The sequence below is a fragment of the Cervus elaphus genome, chromosome 6 (genome assembly GCF_910594005.1).
Source record: "Cervus elaphus chromosome 6, mCerEla1.1, whole genome shotgun sequence".
Lineage (NCBI taxonomy): Eukaryota > Metazoa > Chordata > Mammalia > Artiodactyla > Cervidae > Cervus > Cervus elaphus.
In genome coordinates this window covers 289,185-310,879 of record NC_057820.1, presented here as the reverse complement: position 1 = coordinate 310,879, position 21,695 = coordinate 289,185, and the positions used below count along the sequence as shown (strand labels likewise).

Genomic DNA, 21,695 nt, shown 5'->3' with positions numbered 1-21,695 from the left:
TGATTTCTCTGCTCACTTCACATTTTGCTACCTTGCGGTTAGTTCTGACAGAGTCTTTCTGCGAAATTTTTAGAGTTTTCTACATATTCTTCTTCCTCACTCTTCAGTTCAGTCGCTCAGCTGTGTATGACTCTTTGTGACCCCATGGACTGCAGCACGCCAGGCTTCCCTGTCCCAACTTCTGGAGCTTACTCAAACTCATGTCCATCGAGCCGGTGATGCCATCCAACCATCTCATCCTATGTGTCCCCTTCTCCTCCTGCCTTCAATCTTTCCCAGCATCAGAGTCTTTTCAAATGAGTCAGTTCTTCACATCAGGTGGCCAAAGTATTGGAGTTTCAGCTTCACCATTAGTCCTTCCAATGAATATTCAGGACTGATTTCCTTCTGGATGGACTGGTTGGATCTCCTTGCAGTCCAAGGGACTCTCAAGAGTCTTCTCCAACACCACAGTTCAAAAGCATCAATTCTTCATCACTAAGCTTTCTTTACAGTCCAACTCTCACATCCGTACATGACTACTGGAAAAATCACAGCTTTGACTAGACAGACCTTTGTGGGTGAAGTAATGTCTCTGCTTTTTAATATGCTGTCTAGGTTGGTCATAGCTTTTCTTCCAAGGAGCAAGCGTCTTTTAATTTCATGGCTGCAATCACCATCTGCAGTGATTTGGGAGCCCAAGAAACTAAAGTCTCTCACTGTGTCCACTTTTCTCCCCATCTATTTGCCATGAAGTGATGGGACCAGATGCCATGATCTTAGTTTTCTGAATGTTGAGTTTTAAGCCAACTTTTTCACTCTCGTCTTTCACCTTCATCAAGAGGCTCTTTAGAAAAAAAAAAAAAAGAGGCTCTTTAGTTCTTCTTCACTTTCTGCCATAAAGGTGGTGTCATCTTCGTATCTCAGGTTACTAACGTTTCTCCCAGCAATCCTGATTCCAGCTTGTGCTTCATTCAGCCCAGCGTTTGTCATGATGTACTCTGCATATAAGTTAAATAAGCAGGGTGACAATATACAGCCTTGATGTACTTCTTTCCCAATGTGGAACCAGTCCTTTGTTCCATGCCCGGTTCTAATTGTTGCTTCTTGACCTGCATGCAGATTTCTCAGGAGGCAGGTAAAGTGGTCTGGTATTCCCATCTCTTGAAGAATTTTCCACATTTTGTTGTGATCTACACAGTCAAAGGCTTTGGTATAGTCAACAAAGCAGATTTTTTTTTTCTTCTGAAATTCTCTTGCTTTTTCGATGATCCAACAGACGTTGGCAATTTGAACTCTGTCTGGTTCCTCTGCCTTTTCTAAATCCAGCTTGACCATCTGGAAGTTCATGGATCATGTACTGTTGAAGCCTGGCTTGGAGAATTTTGAGCATTACTTTGCTAGCCTGTGAGATGAGTACAATTGTGCGGTAGTTTGAGCATTCTTTGGCATTGCCTTTCTTTGGGATTGGAATGAAAACTGACCTTCTCCAGTCCTGTGGCCACTGCTGAGTGTTCCAAATTTGCTGGCATATTGAGTGCCGCGTTCACAGCAAATCTTTTAGGACTTGAAATAGTTCAACTGGAATTCCATCATCTCCACTAGCTTTGCTCATAGTGGTGCTTCCTAAGGCCCACTTGACTTTGCATTCCAGGATGTCTGGCTCTAGGTGAGTGATCACACCATCGTGGTTATCTGGGTCATGAAGATCTTTTTTGTATAGTTCTTTTGTGTATTCTTGCCACCTCCCTTTAATATCTTCTGCTTCTGTTAGGTCCATACCATTTCTGTCCTTTATTGTGCCTATCTTTGCATGATGTTCCCTTGGTATCTCTAATTTTCTTGAAGAGATCTCTAGTCTTTCCCATTCTATTGTTTTCCTCTATTTCTTTGCATTGATCACTGAGAAAGGCTTTCTTATCTCTCCTTGCTATTCTTGGGAACTCTGCATTCAGATGGGTATATCTTTTCTTTTCTTCTTTGCCTTTAGCCTCTCTTCTTTTCATAGCTATTTGTAAGGCCTCCTCAGACAGCCATTTTGCCTTTTGCATTCCTTTTTTGGGGATGATCTCAACCACTGACTCCTGTACAATTTCACAAACCTCCATCCATAGTTCTTCAGGCACTGTATCAAATCTAATCCCTTGAAACCCACTTAGGTATGGTGTGTAAATCCTTTTAATATGTTGAATTCTGTTTATTACTATTTTGTTGAGAATTTTTTGCATCAATGTTAACAAGGGATATTGTGCAGTTTTCTTGTAGTGTCTTTATCTGGCTTTCTCAGGGTTATGCTGATCTCATGAAATGAGTTAGAAAGTGGTTCTCCTCTTCAGTCTTTTAGAAAAGTTTGAGAAGGATTGAAATTAGTTTTTTAAAGGCTTGGTAGAATTCAGGGAAGCCATCAGGTCCAGGATTTTTTTTTGTTGCAAGATTTTCTGATTGGTGATTCAATCTCCTTTACCAGTTACAGGTCTATTCAAATCTCCTATCTCTTTGTGACTGTCGTGGTAGGCCTTGTGTTTCTAGGTATTTGTCCATTTCATCTAGGTCATCCAATCTGCTGGCACACAACTGCTCAGAGTGCTCTCTGAAAATCTATATCTGAAGAAACAGAAGTGATGTCCCTACTTCCATGTCAGATTATATAACTTAAGTCCTCTTTCTTAGCCCCTCTAGCTCAAAGTTTGTCAATACTGTTGATCTTTTTGAAAAACTGCTGATCTTCTCTATTGTTTTTCTATTTTCTATTTTGTTTATTTCTGCTCTAATCTGTATTATTCTTTTCTTCCTGCTAGCTTTGGGTTTAGCTTAGTCTTTTTCTAGATCCTTAAGTTGTAAACTGAGTTTGCTGATTTGAGATCTTCCTTGTTTTGAGATCTTTCCTTGTTTACAGCTATAAACCTCCCCCTTAGTACTGTTTTCACTGCATCATTAGTTTTGGTATGTTGGATTTTTGTTTTTATTTGTCTCTAAGTATTTTCTAATCACTCTTTGATTTCTCCTTTGATCCACTGGTTGCTTAATTTCCACAATTTTGTGAATTTTCCAGTTTTCCTTTGGTTATTTATTTCTAACCTCATGCAGCTGTGGTATGAGAAGATACTTTGTATAACATCCTTGAAAATCTACTGAGATTTTCTGCTCTTCTAAGGACACCAGTCACTGGATTTACAGCCCACCACAATAATCCAGGAGGTCTCTTCACTCCAACATTCTTCGCATGTCTACAAAAACCTTTTTTCAAATAAAGATGTATTCAGATGTTCTCAGGATTACAAAGTGAATGTATATTTTTTGCAGGGTCACCACTTAACCTACAACAGTCTGCCTTCTGACCCCATAAAACCCACATCCACCCCGCATGCATTTTTTTAGCTCAAAGAGACTCAAGCCACTCTAGCATCAACTCCAGAACCCCAAATCTCAACTTCACATCATCAGTTCAAACTCTCAGAGCTTATTTTCTAAATCACAGGAATCAGCTATGGGTGAGACTCTGAGTATGATGCATCCCGAGGAAAAATTCCTCTCCAACTGCGGATCTGTTTTGGGGGGTGGGGGTGGGCAAGAATGCCACTCCCTTCTCCAGGGATCGAACCCATGTCTCCCGCACTGTAGGTAGGATGCTTTACCGCCTGAGCTAACAGGGAAGCCTCCAACTGCGGATCTGTGAAACTAGAAAACACATTATTTGCTTCCAAAATCCAAGTGTGGGACAGGATAGGTATTCTTAGTCCAAAAGGGAGCTATATTAGAAGGCATAAAGACATCACTGGTCTCCATACCATTTGAAATCCAGTATGGAAGTTCCATTTGATCTCAAGATCTGAGAACACATCACTGTGGGTCAAGGTTCTGCTCTCTTGGGCCCGTGTTGGCCTCACCCTCTGGGGTGGCTCACCTTGGCAGCTGAGCAGCTCTTACCAGCCTATTTCCTGCTGGTAGAATTTTGGAAGTCTGATAGCCTTCTCTCATTTCTTCCTGTCTCTGTCCCCTTCAGCCCAAGCTGGTGGTGGTTCTGCCACATTCTTAAAAACACTGTGGGTCTCCCAGGTATGTCCCAGATCCAGGCCACTGACATGAAAATCCTCTGTGGCTCTCTCTCGGATAACTCCTCTCTACTCCTCCCATGAGACAGCCGAGCCACCGTGAGTCAAACAACTAAACCCTTTAGCAAAAGGTTGAACAGCTACACACTTGGCCTTCTCTCTAGAGTGTTTTTCTAACAGTCAAATTCCTAATATTACCATCTTTTTACAATCTGGATAGGCTGTAGGTTCCTTTTTGTTTGGCAGTTCATTCTTGAATTCATCCCTCTCCTCTAACATTTTATTATAGAAGAAACCAGACCAGCTTCTGGGGGCTCCAGGCATCCCTTGGCTTGTGGTCACATCACCCCAATCTTGTCTCCATCTTCACACCGTGTTCTCCTCTTTGTGTGTCTCATAGTTCCCTCTCCCTCACATTTGTACGGGCACATGTCATTGGATTTAGGGTCAATGCAGGATTATTTCAGCTAAAGACTCTTAACTTCATCACATCTGGAAAGATCTTTTTTCCAAAAAGGTCATGATTACAGGTTGTGGGGTTGGGGTGTGGGCACAGCTCCGTGGGGGGCTATGTCCAACCCATTCTTTTCTGACATACATCTCAGAAGCTGGCCTCCTCTGTCTGTCCTCACTGGCCCACTCTCCTGGGGCTTCTGCCAGACTCCCCCCAACTGGCCTCTCCTGCTTCCTTTTCCGAACCCCAACACCACTTTCCTCGCAGCCTGAGGGCTGTTTTCATCATGAGTCCCTGGCTTTACATCCCACAGGGCCTTCTCCTGACGCTTCTGCACGGCCAGCTCCTGCAGACAAGCCACGCGTGAGCAGAAGCGAATGCCCTCAGGAGGGCGTCCGAGACCCCTAGCGAGTGTGCTTGCTCTCCCTCTGGGACCGCTCTGCTCTGCACAGGTTTTATTTTAGTCTCAGCATTCATCAGAACTTGGAAGTATCTTCTCTGTCTACCCACCCATTCTATCCATCCCCATCTATCTGTTTGTGAAATTAAAGACCAGAATCTCTCCTGCGGTGAAAATCTGTAACGCATCTCACTGCCATCCCATTGGCATCGCCTCTTCTCTTAGCATTGGCCTCCATGTTCATGGGTTCTGGGCCTCCACTGCCTTCATCACTATTTACTATCACACTAACTGGGAGTACTCAACACATAAGACTTTTTTTTTCTGATTGAAAATCTCCAAACAAAATTGTAAAAAGCAAACAAATCCAAAGAACTTCAGAAGTATCACTTCTACAAATAAGAAGTGACTCATTACAGTTTCTGTTTACCTCGTTGAAAGACGAGAGGTTAAGTTTTTTGGCAATGAACTTCTTCAGATGCAGGACTGTGGCCTGGGCTGAGCAGCGGATCCATTTTCGCTTCAAGCCCCGCAGTTTGCTGCTGTTGCATTCCAGACAGATGCTTACCTGCGAGAGAAAGGGCTCAGCTGGGGAGGTGCACCGAAGCTCGCCACGGGGCTGCTCCCCGGAGGCTTTCCTAGCCATCTACCGATCCTGTTAAACCTAAAACTGCAGACGTTTTGGAAATCATAAATCTGTTTTGACCTAAACGCACTATCTTAAAATCTGTTTATTTTTACCATTTTGTGAAAAACAATCTAACTATTAATTCTGTTTTATTAATACAGTTCTTTAAAGTAAACCCGAGAATTATTTATTTATTGTGGCAGTACATGCTAGCCTCAGAGTTAAACCGGCAAAGGTGGAAATCCTGTTGTAAAAGCTTCTAGCTGGCAGGACATACACGCGTCGCCACAGAGGCCAAGTGTTCCGCAGGAATGACAAGAAAAGACATCACATAGCAGCCACCGCGGCCCCCACACCCAGGAAGGGCCACCAAAGGGCACATCACGCTCGGCCAGTTCACTAGAGGGCGGAGGACTCAGCAAAGACATCACACGTGGCGGCACCATGGACCCCTCATCCAGAGAGGGTCACCAGGAGGCAGCATGCGTCGCCAGCTCACTAGAGGGCAGAGGACTCTGAGCAAAAGCACCAAGTCTCAAGTTCACGGTTAGGGTCAGAGTACTCAGCGTGTGACAAGGAACTTCAAGACAACAAACTAAGTAAAGCGACTCCAGATGGCAGACGCAGCAGAGGGACAGCCTGGCCACGCTGCACTGCTGAGCTGGCCCCACCTGAGACGCCTCGCCTCACTCAGGGGCGAGCCTTTCTCCAGGAATGGTTAGGGTGTGCCAAAACTCAGACAAGAGAAGAATCATTAACGACTGAAGTATATGTGTCTAAAATTACTAGATATGAAAGAAGGAATTAAAAGTATAACTATGAATATAACTATGAATAAAGAACAGGCAGGTATCTTTTGAATAAAAGATATTCAAATATAACTTCTAAAAATAAAAAACATTCATTCAAATTAAAAACTCAATGGCTGGTCAAACCACAGATTAGTCTCAGCTGAACGCAGATCAATTTTCTGAAAGATCAATGTGAACAAATTCCCCAAAAGAAGTATAGACACTGAGGTATCAATTAAAATAAGAAAACAAAGGAAAGGTAAGACACATGAAGACAGACCAGAGTCTGAAAATCACAAGAGGCCAGAAGAAAAAGAGAAAATAAAGGCAAAAGGATGCCCCCAAATGATGCAAGACATTAAGTCCTCAATGCCAGGAAGCAAAAGAATCTGAAACAAAGGAAATCAGAGGAAATCTGCACCCAGACATTAAGGACCCCTCCGAGCACCGGGGACCTAGGCCCAGGGGGCCGGGTGGGTCTGCACGAGGGGCTGGTGCTCAGGAGCTGAGCCCAGTCACGGGGCTTCCCACCGTGTCGCCAGAAAGGAAGAACCAAACTATCATTCAGAGAGGAAGTGGAATGATGTCACCAGCACACGAAGACAGAACACAAGTACAAGAAACGAGAAGCAGCAGCTCAGGAAGAAAGAGCCCGAAGCAGACGGACTAGCTGGGGTTAAGGAGGCGCCCGGGCAGCAGGAGAGCCCTGCTGCTGTTTAGGGGAGACAAGCGGAAGAAGCCACAGGCCCCCAGCAGCAGGAGCAGGAGGCCGTGGGCTGGGCCGTCAGAGCTGCAGAGCACTCTGGAAAGCCCAGTCTGTGCAAGCACGGGAGTGACCACGAAGTGCACCCTACGAGGGGGACTCGGGACAGCGACACACACCCCTCTCACCGCACACTGCCCTCGGGACCGGGTAAGTGCATTACCTATCTGTGTTTCTGACCACACTGTCCCACATGCAGGACCTTATTTCCCAGACCAGGGGTTGAACCTGGGGCCCCTGCAGGGGAGTCTCAGCCACTGAACCATCAGGAAGTACTCAAATGTATTACTTATTTAAAAGCACTAAGTTAAAAGCATGTTTGTGATTTTTTAACGATTTCGTTGCAGTATAATTTACATATATGTTTTAAGTATACAATTCAGTAAGTTTTAGTCAACTTAGAGTTGTGCAACCACCACGCCACACAGTCTGAGGTCAGACCCATCACCTCATAAAGACCCTCGCAGTTTCGGTGGTCAATCCGCCCCACCCGGGCAGCCACCCTTGGCCTGCGTCTGTGGACCAGCCTCTCCTGGACAGTCTACAGATGGGATCATACAATGGAGTCTTCCCATCTGACTTCTTTCACACAGTCAAGTGCGGAGACTCAAGTGCACGGCAGCACCTCGCACTTCTCCACCTTCCTGCCGACACCTGTCACCATCTTTCTGATTACAGCCATCTTGTGAGTGTAAAATGCTATTTCATTATGGTTTTAATTTGCATTTTCCTAATGACTGATGATGTTGAACACATTTTTCATGTGACTATTAGTGAAAGTTGCTCAGTCAAATCTGACTCTTTGAGACCCCATGGTCTGTAGCCTGCCAGGCTCCTCTGTCCATGGAATCCTCCAGGCCTGAATACTGGAGTGGGTAGCCCTTCCCTTCTCCAGGGTATCTTTCTAGGTCTCCTGCACTGCAGGTAGATTCTTTACCAGCTGAGCTACCAGGGAATGTGACTATTAAACATTTGTAATTCTTCTTTGATAAAATGTCTGCCGATTTGTTAATTGGATTGTTCATCTTCTTATTGAGTTAAGAGTTACATATATCCTAGATAAAAGTCCTTTTCAGAAATGTCATTTGCTAATATTTTCTCCCAGTCTGTGGTCTTTTAAATTTTTCCCAGTAGTGTCTTTTGAAGAGTAGCAATTCCCTTTGGCTGCGCCATGTGGCTTGAGGAATCTCAGCTCCCTGACCAGCGGCTGAGCCGTGCCTCAAAGGGGAAGCACAGAATCTCAGCCACTGGACCACCAGGGCGTCCCAAGAGCAGTATTTCTTCATTTGATGAATTTTCTTACATCAGTTTTCTTTCCTGAGTTGTGTTCTTGGTTTTGAATCTGAGAACTACAAGCCTAACCCAAGATGCTAAGGAGTTTCCCTCATGTCTTCCTGAAAAGTTTCCAGGTTTGAGCCCTTACATTTTGAGTTAACTTGGGCTTCCCTGATAGCTCAGTTGGTAAAGAATCCACCTGCAATGCAGGAGACCTGGGTTCAATCTCTGGGTTGGGAAGATCCCGTGGAGAAGGAGAAGGCTACCCACTCCAGTATTCTGGCCTGGAGAATTCCACAGACTGTATAGTCCGTGGGGTCGCAAAGAGCTGGGTGCAACTGAGCGACTTTCACTTTCACTTTCCATGTGGTGAGAGGCAAGGGCACTGAGTGAATCTTCTGCACGTGGGTGTCCAGCTGTCCCAGCACCATCCAAGACACTGTTCTTTCCTCAGGAAGGGCCATGGCACCTGTGCTGGAATCAAATAACCTTGAATCTAAGGGCTTATTTCCACACTCCACAATGATTAAAAAATCTACCTTAACAACTGCAACACAATGTCTTGATTACTGCAGCCTTGTTTGTAAGATTTGATGTTCAAAATTTCCAATGCATATATTAAAGAATGTTCAACTCAAGAAAGTAGAGAAGGAACAAAAGGGAACACAGAGCAGAAAGAAGGAATGATTAACAGAAAAGAATGTGGCTCCATCTCTGGCAAGAATGACCAAAAAAGCAGGAGACACCAGTGGGATACTAGGAAGAGCAATAGAGAAATAACCAGACACTTGGCAAAGTCCAAAGACAGACAAAAGAATTCTGTGAAAACCTAAGTCCAAGTAGAAACTTTCCTAGAAAAAATATAACTTACCAAATAATCTAAAAAAGGAACAAAAGATTTGAGAAGGATTAAAATCATTAAGGAAATTTAATGTATAGTTTAAAATCTTCCGACCCATCTTCAAAAAAATTAACTAAGATCTGATGGCTTCATGGGAAGTTTAAACAAAATATTCAATAAAATGGATGTTCTCAATCTTATACAAACTTTCCTAGAAAATGAAAATGGGAGAGAGAGACTATCTCCAGCTCTGAGACTTCTCCCCTTGATACCAAAGCTAAACAGATACACACAGTTCCTGTGAAATGATTACATCAGAACATGCAACACACACCCATGAACACAGCAAGAATCCTCGTGAAGGAAGCAAGGGCCGCCCGAGGAGCTAGAGGTGGACGGGCAACCAAACAGATCACAGACCCCGGAGTGTGGCACAAACAGTGCGTGGAGATGTGCCAGGAAGACCAAGGCCAGCACCCAGGAGTCTGTGAGGGCTGGAATAGTCGGAACACCAGTCAGAAACCAGTGGGATCCTTGTTCCGAGGCCTGAGCCGTGCATGCGCCCAGGACACACCGCAGGGCCCACCGTGGCACCACGTCACATGGCCCCCGTGCGAAGTGGCCGCGTGACACACCTCAAAAACAAGCTCAGAAGTCAATTTTAACTGAGAAAAGGCACCTGTTCTGTAGTGTCTATGGTCTGTGGCTACATCATAAACATGAAGACGCAGGACCCAGGTCGGTAGAGCCCAGCAGGTCCCCCAGGTTTTTGGGTGCGTCCCAGGCCAAGCTCCGGGCACCTGCACCACCACCTGCCCAAGGCCCTGCCGCCCAGTCCCCGCCCACCCTTGGCTCCAGCCTGGCCGCCCTGCCCCCAGCCTTCCCTCCCTGCAGGCCCTGTCCCGCCCCTGCTCCTCACACCTGGGGGCCCCAGCAGGCCCCTGTCTCGGGCCACAGCCACCCCCGCTCTGCCTTCCTTGGGGCCAACAACAGAACAGCGCGCGAGGCGCAGACTGGCGTGGACGTGTGGCCTCAAAGGGGCGCAGTGGGGCCTGTGCCCCCATTCCCGGGACAGCCTGCTGGCTCCTCTGAGAGCAACCAATCACACAGACACCTCTTTGGCATGTTTGTGATAAAAAAGGCAAAATTTAGTAACAATAAAGATAAACGCTGAAGGTTTAAAACTGACAGAACAGGGGTTAACAAGATGGCCCACCCTGCACCTGAAGAGGCTGGGCCAGCAGCCTGACCCAGGCCCCAGCGAGACTTCCAAGTCCAACAGGACGTAGAAAGGCGGAGACATGGGCCCCAGGGAGGTGTCCTGCACCCCAGTGTTTGTTCTTCTCTCTGTTCACTGAGACACATTGGAGCACCCTCCCACACTTCAGAGATGTTTCTCTTCCTGTGGCACCCGGGGAAAGTTTTCAACAACACAGAAGCATATAAACTGGAAAATTAAGGTTCCGCTATTCTATCCTTACAACCACACTATGCTAATCATGTCTGTAATAAATGTCAGTGTGCATATATACACATATATTTCACTTCTTAAATATATATATGTATGTGTGTTTAGTTGCTCAGTAGTGTCCAACTCTTTTGCAACCCTATAGAGTGCAGCCCACCAGGCTCCTTTGTCCATGGGATTTCCCAGGCAAGACTACTGGAGTGGGTTGCCATTTCCTTTTCCAGGGGATCTTCCCAACCCAGGGATCAAACCCACGTCTCGTGCATCTCCTGCACTGCAGACAGGTTCTTTACCACTGAGCTGCCATATGTCAGAATATATACATAGGCAGACTTTGCTTTATTGCACTTCACAGATACTGTGTTTTTTATGAATTGAATGTTTGTGGTAGATGATGGCTAGCACTGTTTGGCAATAAAGTATCTTTTAATTAAGGAATGTATCTTTTTTTCTTTCCCCTCTGAGGGCTTCCCTGGTGGCTCTGTGGTCAAGAATCTGCCTGCAATGCAGGAGATGCATGAGATGTGGGTTCGATCTCTGGGTTGGGAAGATCCCCTGGAGAAGGAAACGGCAACTCACTGCAGTATTCTTGCCTGGGAGATCCTATGGACAGAGGAGCCTGGAGGGTTACAGTTCATGGGGTTGCAAAAGACTTGGGAACAACTTAGCAACTAAATAATGTTGTTTTTTAGATATAACAAAACCTCACACTTGATAGACCACAATATAGTGGAAGCATAGCTTTTATATGCACTGGGAAATAAAAAAACTCATGATTTGTTTTATTACAATCATCTGGAACTGAATCTCAGTGTCTCCTAAGGAGCCTATATGCATAAATGTGTGTGCATGGATATGTTACACATATATTCTGCTGCAGCCAAGACCCTAAGTTCTCATGGCTATTGCCGACTTTCTCCTCTCTCAGATGAGCTTCAGAAGCAGTTGGTTACATTCCTATTTATAAAATTGATTACAGTCACAACCACTGAGATTAATTTCAGAAGAACTCGAATCCTAAGGTCAACCTTCCATCCAGGAACACCCAATTATGCAATTTTCTCTGTGTTCTTCCAGAAGGTTCTGGTATCTTTGTTTTGGTCTCTCACATTTATTGCTAGGCTGCCTTAAAGTTCTTACTAATTTTCTGAACAAAGCCACCCACCCTCTGACTCTGACACGCTGGTCCTACCACTGGAAAAGGGGTCTCAGCACCTCGAGGAGCCGAGTCACATGCGTGTGCCCCAAGAGTCATAGCACGCCCAGCTCGCGTTCCTATCTCCCGATTGTTGGGTCCAGGGCCTCCCAAATCATGCTGAGTGACAGCCAAGGGCGGACATTTTCTTATTCTGACGCTGATGAGACAACTGTTCCATCAGGGAGTGTGAGGACCACTGGAGCTTCCAAGTCAAGGCACGCTAAGAGAAGCCCGCAGACGGGGAGGTGCCAGACGGGGAGGTGTGACACCTCCGCGTTCTCAGCAGCATCGCCGTGAGGGCCCAGTGATCCTCCCCTGATCCCTGACAGTGAGTGCCACCAAGAGCGGGCTCTGTCCTGGTTATTTTCACTGCAGTTTGCACGGAAGACGCCGTCCCCCCACTCCCCGCTGAAGGCACCCGCTTTAACCTTTCCGTTCCTAAAGCACTCTGCAGTGGGTAGGGGTCACTCGGGCAATTAGCCACAGAAGGGGAGCTCCTGGCCGTCCAGCGGTTGCCAGGAGGTGCTCTCACTGCTGAGGGCGCAGGTTCAGCCCCTGGAAACTAAGATCCCACAAGCTGTGCAGCCAAAAGGAGGAGGAGGAGAAAGGGGAGGAGAGGAGGGGTCAGGAGAGACTCAGAGAGCCGCCGGTGGGTGCACGACTGTCTCTGCTGTGCCCTCCTCCCGGTTCGTCTCTGTGAGGGGACAGCCCCCTGAGGCCAGGCTGCGCGCCCACCTGCTCCCTTCCTCCCGGCCCTTCCTGTCAGGGGAGAGCCTGCTGGCTTCTTTCCTCCCGGCCCTTCCAGTCAAGGGAGACCCCCCTGAGGCCGGGCCGCGCGCCCACCTGCTCCCTTTCTCCCGGCCCTTCCTGTCAGGGGAGACCCCCCGAGGCCGGGCCACGCGCCCACCTGCTCGTCGCTCCGGTGGTAATCACCGTCTTCCTCCTGTTTCTCCTCTGCTGCCTCTTTGTTCGAACTGTCGTCCGCTTTGGTTTCTCCTTTTAGCAAAAACAAAAGACTGCATCATGATATCCAAAGTGTTAAACCGTTATTTTTCCCCCACAGAACACTCAAATGCTATGAAATCCCACGGTGACAGGAGTTCACACGCCTAAGAGTCGGAGGAGCGCTGGTCGACAGGGCCTCAGTCGCGAGGCTGCGGGGGGTGGGTCCCGGGCGGGCTGCCGTCCGCCGCGCACAACCAGGTGTCACGCCTCAACTCTGCCCAACAGCACGGCTCCCAGAGCTCGCGCTGGTCCCACACGGCTTTAAAAGTCAGGCCTCCAGCTCGGGAAAGACGGGGTTCCTGGCTCCCAGGCCCCGAGCCGGCAGGCATGCAGCCCCTGCTCCTCTGAGCCAGCGGCCAAGGCCTCCCCTCCCCAGACGCTCAGAGATGCACAGAACAGACCAGAGTGCTTAGGAACCTGTGTGGCCCATGGAGTCAAAGGTTTGAATATACTGTTACAATACGTACAGATTCAAAGCACCACTAATTTTCCATCAAAGCCAAAGAGAAGTTGGCCTTTCCGTAAGAAAACAGGCAAATTGGGAGAAGAGCCCTGGGAGGCCCATCGTGCACACGTGGTCCCTGCATACCCCACCTCCAGGCAGCTCTGGGGCCCCTGCAGGTACCCCCCCATGGCCCTCCATGTAAGCCCTGGGACTGGGACCCCGCTCCTCAGCGCCCCCCGGTCCTGTCAGCTCCACAGGGATGCTGACGCCCACCACTCCCGTTGGGAACCTGCAGGGGCTCGTGCAGGTGAGACGCAGCCACTCACCATTTCGGTGGGGGTCCAGGTGCTGTTTTGCAGAACACGTCTCCCCCTTGATGTCTCCAGGCACTTCTAGGCCTAACTTGTGGTAGAATTCCCTCTGCTTTCTCATTTCCGCTATGAAAAATTAACATGTAATCCTTAATCTTAGGCAGGCGATGGATTATATTAAAATTCTGCACATGAATATTATCACATGAAAAAAAGGGCAGGTTTGGATGAAAAGGTCTGAAGGCTGCTACCCATGAGAAATGAACAACTTTGGACCGTGCCCTCTGGAATTTCAGGGCAGCTGCCAGCTGTGTGACTTGGGCCGTGTGCCAGGGTGCGGCCTGGGCCCCGCTGAGTGTAGGTGTCACTGGCTCCCCCAGGACAGGCCTCCAGGTGAGCCTGGCAGAAGGGTGCTCGCGGTGTCCACGGCTGGGAACCGCGGCTCGTCAGTCCTGGGGGCTGGAGCCGCCCACCACAGGGGAGGGGTCTCTACTGGACGGAGGGGACGGAGTTGGACAGCAAGCAGCCTCCAGCCCGGCCGTCGGGCTCAGACACGAGTGGGGCCAGGCCGGGAGGCAAGAGGACAGCTGTCCAGGCTGGGTCCTCGCACGCCCCTGGGAAGGGCCGACTCTGTGACACAGGCGGCTACTGAGGAGTGGCTCATACCCAGGTAACGAAGCGGCGGCCACTGCTCAGGGCCACGCGGCAGGGCACAAAGGAAACCTAACCCAGACCAGAAACCTTAAGACACACTGTGGGAAAGACCTATGCGCAGGTGACCCACTACACAGCGCCCTTCCTACATACCAGGAGCTCTGTGAGGGCCAGGAAATGAGTCACGTCCTAGACTCAGGCAGATGCTGCAAAATACCCGACTGTGCAGGAAAAAATGAATGCATGAGGCAGCGGGCTAAGAAGGAAGGAGGGAGGCCTCTCAGAACTGACTGACGCGCGAGTCCAGCGCAGAGCTGGGGGGCGCTGGAACCAAACACGCAAAACCCAATTTGCGCCACATTTTGCTAATACTCACAATATTTCAAACTTTTTCATTGTTATTATATTTCTTATGGTATCTGTGATCAGGGAACTTTGATGGTATTATTTTAATTGTTTTTTTTCATTCTGTGTTTTTAACTAAGAGATATACACTACTTTTTAGCCATAATGCTATTATACACTCAGTAGCCCACAGTATAATGTGAACATAACTTTCATAGGCACTGGGAAACCAAAAGATTGATGTGATTCACCCTGTTGCAACACTTGCTTTATCACGACGGTCTGAAGCTGAACCTGCGGTATTTCTGAGGTCTGCCTGTACCTAGTTTTAATTCCTATTTCTTTGATTTTTACCTATCAAAATGAAAAAGAACTGAAAATAACAATACTCGATGTCAGATACACACAGGTACGGAAACGTCAATTGGGATAACTTTTCAGGAAGGTTGTCGTTCAGTAGCTAACCTGTGTCCAACTGTTTATGACTCCATGGACTGCAGCACGCCAGGCTTCCCTGTCCTTCACTACCTTCTGGAGTTTGCTCAAACTCATGTCTATTGAGTCAGTGATGCCATCCAACCATCTCATCCTCTGTTGCCCCCTTCTCCTCCTGCCCTCAATGTTTCCCAGAATCAAGGTGACTTCAAAAACTGCTACTAGTGTATCCCAAGGAAATAATCAGGTAAGTACCTAAGGAGATAAAGCCTTATTTCCAACACTGAAGTATCAGAAACAACCTGCATGCTTAGCACCAGGCAATAGGGGCGGGCCATTCAGAAGTGTGCCTCCCTGCCAGCTTCATCCTGTCCAGCAGACATGTCCAGACAGGAGCACAGAGCCTCACAACTCCGGTCAACAGCACACGTGAGACACCACCACCCACTCCCAACCGTGGGTGCACAAGAGAAATCTAACCTAACTGCTGTGCTGGGACACAGTGGTGACAGACATAGGGACACATGCTGGGGTAGACTCAGGGACACACGCTGGTGACACGCAGGGACACACGCAGTGACACGCGCTGGTGACACGCTGGGACACATGCTGACACTCAGGGACACAAGCTGGTGACACGCAGGGACACAAGCTGGTGACACGCTGGGACACAAGCTGGTGACATGCTGGGACACATGCTGACACTCAGGGACACAAGCTGGTGACACATGCTGGTGACACGCAGGGACACAAGCTGGTGACATGCTGGTGACACAAGCTGGTGACATGCTGGGACACAAGCTGGTGACACGCTGGGACACACGCTGACATGCAGGGACACAAGCTGGTGACATGCAGGGACACACACTAGTGACACACGTTGGGACAGACTCAGGGACACACGCTGGTGACACGCTGGGACACATGCTGACACTCAGGGACACAAACTGGTGACATGCAGGGACACACACTGGTGACACATGTTGGGACAGACTCAGGGACACACGCTGGTGACACGCTGGGACACACGCTGGTGACACGCTGGGACACATGCTGACACTCAGGGACACAAGCTGGTGACACGCAGTGACACGCACTGGTGACACGCTGGGACACACGCTGGTGACACGCAGGGACACATGCTGGTGACATGCAGGGACACAAGCTGGTGACATGCTGGGACACATGCTGACACTCAGGGACACAAGCTGGTGACATGCAGGGACACACACTGGTGATACATGTTGGGACAGACTCAGGGACACATGCTGGTGACACGCTGGGACACACGCTGGTGACACGCTGGGACACATGCTGACACTCAGGGACACAAGCTGATGACACGCAGTGACACGCACTGGTGACACACTGGGACACACGCTGGTGACACGCAGGGACACATGCTGGTGACACGCAGGGACACAAGCTGGTGACATGCTGGGACACATGCTGACACTCAGGGACACAAGCTGGTGACATGCAGGGACACAAGCTGGTGACATGCAGGGACACATGCAGTGACACGCGCTGGTGACACGCAGGGACACAAGCTGGTGACACGCTGGGACACAAGCTGGTGACATGCTGGGACACATGCTGACACTCAGGGACACAAGCTGGTGACACTCAGGGACACACGCAGTGACACGCGCTGGTGACACGTAGGGACACAAGCTGGTGACACGCTGGGACACATGCTGACACTCAGGGACACAAGCTGGTGACATGCAGGGACACACACTGGTGACACATGTTGGGACAGACTCAGGGACACACGCTGGTGACACGCTGGGACACACGCTGGTGACACACTGGGACACATGCTGACACTCAGGGACACAAGCTGATGACACACAGTGACACGCACTGGTGACACGCTGGGACACACGCTGGTGACACGCAGGGACACATGCTGGTGACATGCAGGGACACAAGCTGGTGACATGCTGGGACACATGCTGACACTCAGGGACACAAGCTGATGACACGCAGTGACACGCACTGGTGACACGCTGGGACACACGCTGGTGACACGCAGGGACACATGCTGGTGACACGCAGGGACACAAGCTGGTGACATGCTGGGACACATGCTGACACTCAGGGACACAAGCTGGTGACATGCAGGGACACATGCAGTGACACGCGCTGGTGACACGCAGGGACACAAGCTGGTGACATGCTGGGACACAAGCTGGTGACATGCTGGGACACATGCTGACACTCAGGGACACAAGCTGGTGACACTCAGGGACACACGCAGTGACACGCGCTGGTGACACGTAGGGACACAAGCTGGTGACACGCTGGGACACATGCTGACACTCAGGGACACAAGCTGGTGACATGCAGGGACACACGCAGTGACGCGCTAGTGACACGCGCTGGTGACACGCAGGGACACAAGCTGGTGACATGCTGGGACACAAGCTGGTGACACGCTGGGACACATGCTGACACTCAGGGACACAAGCTGGTGACACGCAGGGACACACGCAGTGACATGCGCTGGTGACACGCAGGGACACAAGCTGGTGACACACTGGGACACAGGCTGACACTCAGGGACACAAGCTGGTGACATGCAGGGACACACACTGGTGACACACGGGACAGACTCAGGGACACATGCTGGTGACATGCAGGGACACACGCTGGTGACACGCTGGGACACATGTTGACACTCAGGGACACACGCTGGGTCACCGGGACTCATGAGCTGCGGCTCTGCGGGACCACACCCATGAAGTCCTGTGGACTGTCCCACCTGGGAGGGGCCAGAATCGCACGGGGTCTCTCCATCTCAGCCGCACACGGGAACGTGAGGACCGAGGGCCTGGGCTTAGCCAAACTGTGAGAGACAGGACGGCCCCACCCACGAGCCAACATGGAGTTGGCATCACGCTCTCAGTTTACAGAGGTGCTGAACTCCCTGTTTCAAGAAGAAGCCTCTTTGGGGAAACAAATGGCAACATCTCTGGCTGAAACAGGGACGGGGACCAAGCTGACAGCTCTGGACTCTAGGCCAGAGGCACACCGGGTGCTTTATGAAATCTTAGCATGTTTAAGACACCCTAGAATAATTTTTAACACTATCAGTATTTTATTTTCGTGTATTCTTTGCCTTTCCCCAGCACTAGAAAAGAAAGTGTTAGTTGCTCAGTCATGTCCGACTCTTTCTGATTTTATGGACTGCAGCCGCCAGGCTCCTCTGTCCATGGGCTTCTCCAGGCAAGAATACTGGAGTGGGTGGCCATTCCCTTCTCCAGGGGATCAGAACCAGATCTCCCGCACTGCAGGTAGATTCCTTACCATCTGAGCCACCATGGAAGTAGAAAACCCTTCTTCAACTATTGAAAGATGACAGTTTCTACATATAGTTACTTAGAAAATTTAAATTCTTCTTTCTTGAATGAATTCTGTGAACAGTGAAAGAAGACTTTAACAGTATTACTCCCTAAGTTGTATCTTAAAAGTCACATGTGACATCTACTGAGCTAATGGAATAAGCCTGTTCTTTAAATCACAACCTTCTGAAACACAATGGTGAGAGAACACTCCCAAATGAACTGCTGCCTCTTATCTTGGAAAGAAAGCTGCACCTAGGTTTCATCAGCTGGCACCGCCCCACCATCCAGCACCCACTCTGGATGGATCACCCTTCACCAAGGACAAGACAGTCTCAGGGCTCAGGACTGCGGAGAGAATGGCCATTCCCACTCTCCACTCTGAATGGGTCACCCGTCACCAAGGACAAGACAGTCTCAGGGCTCAGGACCGCAGAGAGAACAGCCATTCCCACTCTCCACTCTGAATGGATCACCCTTCACCAAGGACAAGACAGTCTCAGGGCTCAGGACTGTGGAGAGAATGGCCATTCCCACTCTCCACTCTGAATGGATCACCCTTCACCAAGGACAAGACGGTCTCAGGGCTCAGAACTGCGGAGAGAACGGCCATTCCCACTCTCCACTCTGAATGGATCACCCTTCACCAAGGACAAGACAGTCTCAGGGCTCAGGACTGCAGAGAGGACGGCCATTCCCACTCTCCACTCTGAATGGGTCACCCGTCACCAAGGACAAGACAGTCTCAGGGCTCAGGACTGCAGAGAGGACGGCCATTCCCACTCTCCACTCTGAATGGGTCACCCTTCACCAAGGACAAGATAGTCTCAGGGCTCAGAACTGCGGAGAGAACGGCCATTCCCACTCTCAGGATACTTGTACCACATAGTATTTCTGCTCAAGTCTCTTAAGATCGACTTAAAGCTTGTATTTAAAGTTTAAATCCGGTTAAACTTGGCCGACACAGGGTTCCTGGCTCCACCTCCAGGCAGCATGAGCAGGAGGCCCCCCCTGCTCTGCCCCCGGGGCCTGGCCAGGGCTGCACACGTGCCGGGCACCGGGGTCCCCAGAACACAGAGAGACGCGTGAGCGAAGGCGGACGAGACCAGCGCGCAGACGGCAGGGAGCCCAGGGCAGGGCCAAGCGAGATGTCCAAAGCCAGGACCCCTGAACGAAAAGGCCCTTGGAGGCCCTGCTGAGGACACAGAGGTCCAGGGGGAGGTTCTGACACTTACCCTCTTGGAGGCCTGGGACCAATTTGTAAACAATATCCTGCATGGTTCTGTCATGACTGGCAAAAGAACAGAACAGGTAGGTTAGCCAAAAATGTCAATCCTCTAATTCTCAAACCTTTTCTATGTAACAATAACAAACTCCACAATCACAAACTGGAATTTTAGTTGAATTTTGCTTCTAGTTTGTACTTATAAAAGTGTCTGGGCCAGCAAGAGTGACACAGGAGCTGAGTTGACACGTCAGAGTGTGGACGCCAGATGCTGGTGAACACTCAGAGAAGGACACAGGCAAGACCCCTTGGCGACCAGTGCCCCCCGCCAGCTGGGCTTCTCAAGTCCTGCAGGCGTCAGGCAGTCTTGGGCTGTGCCAGACCAGAGGGGGTTTCTCAAACGTCCCTGACCAGGACCTGCGCAAGGAGCACCTCTCATGTCTGGACACTCATGTTGATGTGAACATGTAGACCACACACACACACACGCATCCACGCACACAACAGAGCCGGCCTCCAGTACACGACATCCTCTGTATTTCCTACTCCCTGACCCCTCGCCTTCTCCTAAAGCTCTGTGGAGCCACAAGGACAGGATGGGGGCGGAACGAGCCCGACACGCCTCCTGCAGACAGGAGCCCCCCTTCGGCAGGGCCCCCCGCCCCGAGGTGCTCACCCAATGTACTGCAGGGGGTGGCTCTGGTGGATGACGATCCTGCATGTGGGGCAGGTGTTGTTCTCCTCCAGGTACTTCACCAGGCAGCTGCGGCAGACTGCGGGGGGGCGCGTCAGTGGCAGTCAGGGGTGCTCCTCCCACTGGCCCCCCACCCCGGGCCCCCAGGGACAGGCCCGTCGCCTGGGCCCACCTCCCATGGAGGACACAGACTGGAGGAGGAAGGCGCCCTCACGTCCATCACGGGGCGCCCGTCACAGCAGTAAACAGGTAAATTCTACATTAGCCTAAGAAAGCACCAGAACTTCTCTGCACGACCAAATGGGATAAGATTCAGTGAATGTACCATAAAATACTGCCAACTGATATCTAAAATACAATTACCTTTAAAATAAAATTTCTATCAAAACTGGCAAGCATCTTCTGAAGTGAGAAATACAAGATCAAAGATCCTCACTGTCAAAGGATTCGCTTAACCTTAGGAAGTGCCCGGGTCAGCCCCCCAGGATCCAGCCTGCTGGTGAAGGCTGGGGGGGATGCGGTGTTTGAAGGAGGAAGACACCCACGTTCAGCACCAGCTGCAAGCTAAAGCCTGCAACAGGCCAGTGGCCGTGGTGGGCAGGGAGCACGAAGTTTAAGGAATTCATTTGCAAATGGCAAAAACACTTCGGGCCACTAAAAACCAATATTCTGTCACACCACATGTAATGCTTTAGCTGTTACATACAAATAACTAAGCTTTTCTTGCATTTATTTAGCTTTCTCAAATGATACCTCTTATACTGAAATTACCCCCAGTGTTTTAACTTCAGATAACTTTTCTCATTTATCTTCAGGATCTCCTTTATTTCTGCTGCTGGGTCTTGCTCTGTGTGTGAGTAAATGCTCTGGGGAAAAAAGCCCAAGTGTTAGAGGATGGAACACTCTGCACGCACATGTGTGCAGACACTCAGTCACCGTGGTTGCATCGATGAGGTATCCACTACACAGGCGGCAGGTGATGTGGGCGTTTATGTCCCAGAGTTTAATCTTTCTGGTCAACATCTTTGGCTTCTGCAAGAGAAAAAAGCATATTAACCAAAGTATGATGTAATCTGATGTTTCATCAAAGGTTCAAGTTCAACATAAATCCAGCTCCAGTGTGGCCAGGAGGAGCTCAGCATGAGGAGGGCTGAGGCCAGGTCCTACCCCCACTCCCACCAGGTCAGGTCCCCCCATTCCCACCAGGTCAGGTCCACCTGCTCCCACCAGGTCAGGTTCCGCCCCCCGGCTCCCACCAGGTCAGGTGCCCCTGCTCCCACCAGGTCAGGTCCCTCCATTCCCTCCAGGCCAGGTCCCCCTGCTCCCACCAGGTCAGGTCCCCCTGTTCCCACCAGGTGGGGTCCCCCCGCTCCCACCAGGTCAGA

The 21,695-nt window shown here is 49.7% G+C and overlaps 1 protein-coding gene across 4 annotated transcripts in view; it reads right to left on the bottom strand.

The window, feature by feature from the left end:
• PCGF3 (polycomb group ring finger 3) overlaps positions 1-21,695 on the bottom strand; it is a 50,253-nt gene that overhangs the window by 8,783 nt on the left and 19,775 nt on the right. For 3 of the 4 annotated variants that reach the window (XM_043905910.1, XM_043905909.1, XM_043905908.1), the window contains 6 exons: positions 21,225-21,342; positions 20,293-20,389; positions 19,627-19,682; positions 13,626-13,736; positions 12,666-12,845; positions 11,118-12,626 (listed from right to left, as the gene is read on the bottom strand). In XM_043905910.1, coding sequence (XP_043761845.1) covers positions 12,412-12,626; positions 12,666-12,845; positions 13,626-13,736; positions 19,627-19,682; positions 20,293-20,389; positions 21,225-21,333 — 768 coding nt within the window. In that variant the 5' untranslated portion in view covers positions 21,334-21,342 and the 3' untranslated portion in view covers positions 11,118-12,411. Of the gene's footprint in view, positions 1-5,315; positions 5,454-11,117; positions 12,627-12,665; positions 12,846-13,625; positions 13,737-19,626; positions 19,683-20,292; positions 20,390-21,224; positions 21,343-21,695 lie in introns of those variants that run through there. The other variant, XM_043905911.1, reaches the window with a different exon arrangement.